The following is a 3779-nucleotide window of genomic DNA, read 5'->3' as shown; positions in this document are numbered from 1 at the left end:
GTGCCTTCTTGAATGGACTTCTTCAGGAAGAAGTTTATGTGGAACAACCTAAGGGATTTGTTGATCCAAAATTTCCCCACTATATCTACAAGCTTCACAAAGCCCTTTATGGTCTGAAGCAAGCTCCTAGAGCTTGGTATGAGAGATTCACATCTTATCTTGAGGAACATGGGTTCTCTTGAGATGGTGCAGACATGACCTTATTCATTAGACATATAGAAGAAAACTTTACCATTGCTCAGATCTATGTCGATGACATCATTTTTGGGTCTCCTCTAGAGTCTTTAGCGATTGAGTTTGCTGAGTGTCTGCAGAGAGAGTTTGAGATGAGTATGGTTGGGGAGTTGAGCTACATTTTAGGACTTCAGGTACGTCAGACAGAGGATGGACTGTTTATCTCACAGTCTAAGTATGCTAGGGATTTGGTTAAGAGATTTGGGTTAGATAGTAAGAAACGTACTAGGACACCGATGAGTACTAGCTTGAAGTTAGGTCGTGATCCTTCTGGCAAGAGTGTAGATCCTTCCCTATATCGTAGCATGATAGGTAGTCTTCTCTATCTTACAGCTACTAGGCCCGACATTGCTTTTAGTGTAGGAGTGTGTGCTCGTTTTCAGGCAGATCCAAAAGAGTCACACCTAAGTTCTGTTAGATGAATCATTCGATATGTGAGTGGTACTGCGGATCTAGGGATTTTCTATTCTAGGAGTTCCAATCTTGACTTGGCTAGATACTTCGACGTCGATTGGGCTGGAAATGCAGATGATAGGAAAAGTACGACCGGGGGTTGTTTTTACATGGGTAGCAATCTCGTAGCTTGGCTAAGTAAGAAACAAAACTCAATATCCTTATCCATGGCAGAGGCCGAATACATAGCTGCAGGGAGTTGCTGTACTCAGCTTCTTTAGATGAAACAAATGCTTAGTGATTATGGGATTAGTCAAGGGACTATGACTATCTTTTGTGATAATACAAGTGCGATTAACATTTCTAGGAATCCCATTCAGCACTCTCGTACAAAACACATCGATATACGACATCATTTCATTCGAGAGCTGGTTGAATCACAAGTTGTTTCCCTCGACCATGTGTCTACTGAGAATCAATTGGCTGACCTACTTACAAAACCGCTAGATGGGTTGAGGTTCGAATCGCTTCGGTCGGCTGTAGGTGTTAGTTCACCTATTTGATCATGTGTTCATACACATTCATACCTTCATCACATTGCATATGTGTTGCATGTTTGTGTGTTTTTTTAGTCTTAGTTTGCGAGTTTTATTTGTGTGTTTCAATAAAATAAAATAAAATAAAAAAATTTGATTGGGGTTTTGATTATGTGTGTGCCTTATATGCTTTGACTCTGACATGTGCATTTAGACTCGTACTTTTTTATTCATCATATGTACGACTCTGAGGTTCCATCTAAGTTCACTTTGTCTGTGGAGTTTTGGGTATATGGCTCGTCATTCACCTTTACACAGTGCACACCGTAGTCCTGTAAATGAGTCTTGACCGCATGGGTAAGACTTGGGATGGTGGTCTACTATGATTGGGGTTGTGTGTCTATTTGACTTGATCTAGGACGAGTGTCACCTAATCATAATGTCTTTCCCCACGTTTATTGTATATTGTCGAACTTTTGCTATGTTTGGGGCCTATTTGACTCGAACTATTAAGCCCAAGGGGTTTTTAACCTGGTGTCCTAAGGTCGTCTGGCTTGGGAGTCACCGGCCCAACGTTCGTTACAAGGGTCATCTCTGTCGCCTAATGAGGATAGCATTGCACTTATGTTCGCGTGTTAAAAAAAAAAAACATGAGATCTTTCAGTTAGGGGAAGTAAAAGTGTGACAATCGAATTATTTGATATAGGTCCTCGTGGCATTGGATTTGACTGTCACTTGGTCGACACATACCTTTGTTGTGTTGCTTTCACGTGTCCTTTCTCACTAATTTAAGGTTTTGAGTCTAACTTGCATGGACTACGTAGCACGTTTCACGTGATGCTTTGTATACACTTTCCTAGACGAGTTATTTGATCTATGTGTGGACTTACGAATTGTCTATATACTGTGTATTGGGTTTGTGTCTTCATGGTTATGTTTGGGCTCGATTGCATATTTTACTACACATCGTTAAAATTTTGTTACTCAGGGCTATTTTCATAATTTTCAGAGTGTTATGCCATATTTTAAAGAATTCAAAATTTTGGTGCTATTTTTGAAAGTTGCATTTTCGCTCGAGGCTCGCTCCATACCTCGCTCGAGCGATAATAACAGATTCACTCTCGCTCGAGGCTCGCTTAAACCTCGCTCGAGCGACAGTGCAAGGTTTTGAACTATAACTTCATTTCTCGCGTTTCCAGTTTGAAAATTCTCCAAGTTCTTCACAAATTTCATACAATCCTCTGGAATTTCTTCTGTTCATATTGTTAATTGAGTGTTACGACGTTATTACACATCATTTCAACATCAAAATTTCATTTTTGAACTTCAATTGAGGTAAACTTTCCATGTTTTTATTTTTTTCATTTTTTTTCTTTTCCTCAATTCTTTGCATTTTGCGTGATTCTTTGCTTCTATTACGTAAGTTCTTGGGCTATATCTTGTTTAGCATCATTGCCATGAAGTTTGTTTCACGTTGGATTTATATTTTCCATGGCATTGTGAGAATTGTGTTGAAATTTTGCTTGTGTTAGTTATGTTTTTCATCGAAGTTCATCGCGTTGGTTCTTGCATTCCGTAAATCCGATTTGCATGCCGTTTGTTTCATATTGTTCGGGATGTTACCTAGTTTGTGGTTGTGTGATTGGGTACGGGGTTACGTATCTTGCGTGCCTGAAAAGTTGTGCCAAAGAACCGCACGCCACATGCTCGATGAAATGCCTTAGTCTATTTAGGTTTGATTTTTTTTACATGTTTTGTTGTTTCCCTTTTGCATGGTTCTTCTTCATGGTGTTTGTGCATGGTTTCTTGGTCGGGTGTCGAGACAGGCTATTTATGCTCGTAGGGTCGTTTCGCGTTTTTCGATACATCTTTGTTTGACGCTCATGTATGTGCACGTGTGTCATGTCACGTTGCATCACTTCACTTGCATTATTCATATGTCTCATTTCTTGCCTCTTTACGCGTGCCAGATGGCTCTTAAGCGATCGCGTCCCTCTTCCCAGCCTGCTAGTGGTTCGACCTCATACAGTCGTTCGAGGTTCATTTCTGCTACTGCTAAGGAGGTCTTCACGTCCCAGTTCTCCTTACGCCCTGTTCTCATGGAGCGTGGGTAATCCTTTCTGACCTACCAGTTGAGATAGCAGCCATTCTAGTATCCAGGGGTTGGGAGCCTTTACTTGTTGGTCTCTCTCCTCCACCCCCTCTCTTTGTCCAGGAATTCTATGCTAACATCCATGACATTGATGGGTCCTCGTTTCGGTTTTTTCTACGGGGTCATACTTTTAGGGTTACTCCTTCTGCCTTAGCTAGGGCTTTAGGTATTCCTGAGATTACCCATCCTACATACCCCTATATTTTACCCTCTTCTGTTCCGGCCGACTCCCTTGTTCGGTCGACGATTTTGAACACTCCGTCTGTCGGGGGGCCTACGGCGATGGCCACTGGGTCTTTACCCACTGATCGCCAGGTTCTGTTGCGCATTGTGTGCACGAACCTTTGGCCTATTGCCCATACTTCTTCTTTACCTATGGGACGGGCCCGGTTTTTATATGCATTACTTCGCGGGGATTCGATTGACCTCCCTAGTTTTATTTGCCAGCAGATTCTGGCTTCTTT

At 41.7% G+C, this 3779-nt stretch overlaps 1 protein-coding gene across 1 annotated transcript; it reads left to right on the top strand.

The window, feature by feature from the left end:
* Positions 1 to 194: 194 nt before the first annotated feature.
* Positions 195 to 908, top strand: LOC111373470 (uncharacterized mitochondrial protein AtMg00810-like). Its single transcript, XM_022996001.1, has 2 exons — positions 195 to 642; positions 691 to 908. Exons 1-2 carry the CDS (start codon positions 195 to 197, stop codon positions 906 to 908), a joined length of 666 nt encoding a protein of 221 aa, XP_022851769.1.
* Positions 909 to 3779: the final 2871 nt, after the last annotated feature.

This window comes from Olea europaea, unplaced genomic scaffold (genome assembly GCF_002742605.1).
Source record: "Olea europaea var. sylvestris unplaced genomic scaffold, O_europaea_v1 scaffold11358, whole genome shotgun sequence".
NCBI classification, from domain to species: Eukaryota; Viridiplantae; Streptophyta; class Magnoliopsida; order Lamiales; family Oleaceae; genus Olea; species Olea europaea.
This window is presented reverse-complemented; position numbering and strand designations above follow the sequence as displayed.

Coding starts and splice junctions, on each gene's coding strand:
- LOC111373470 (XM_022996001.1), top strand. CDS start 195: ATGACCTTATTCATTAGACATATAGAAGAAAACTTTACCATTGCTCAG. Junction 643..690: donor TCCAAAAGAGTCACACCTAA/GTTCTGTTAGAT, acceptor CTGCGGATCTAG/GGATTTTCTATTCTAGGAGT.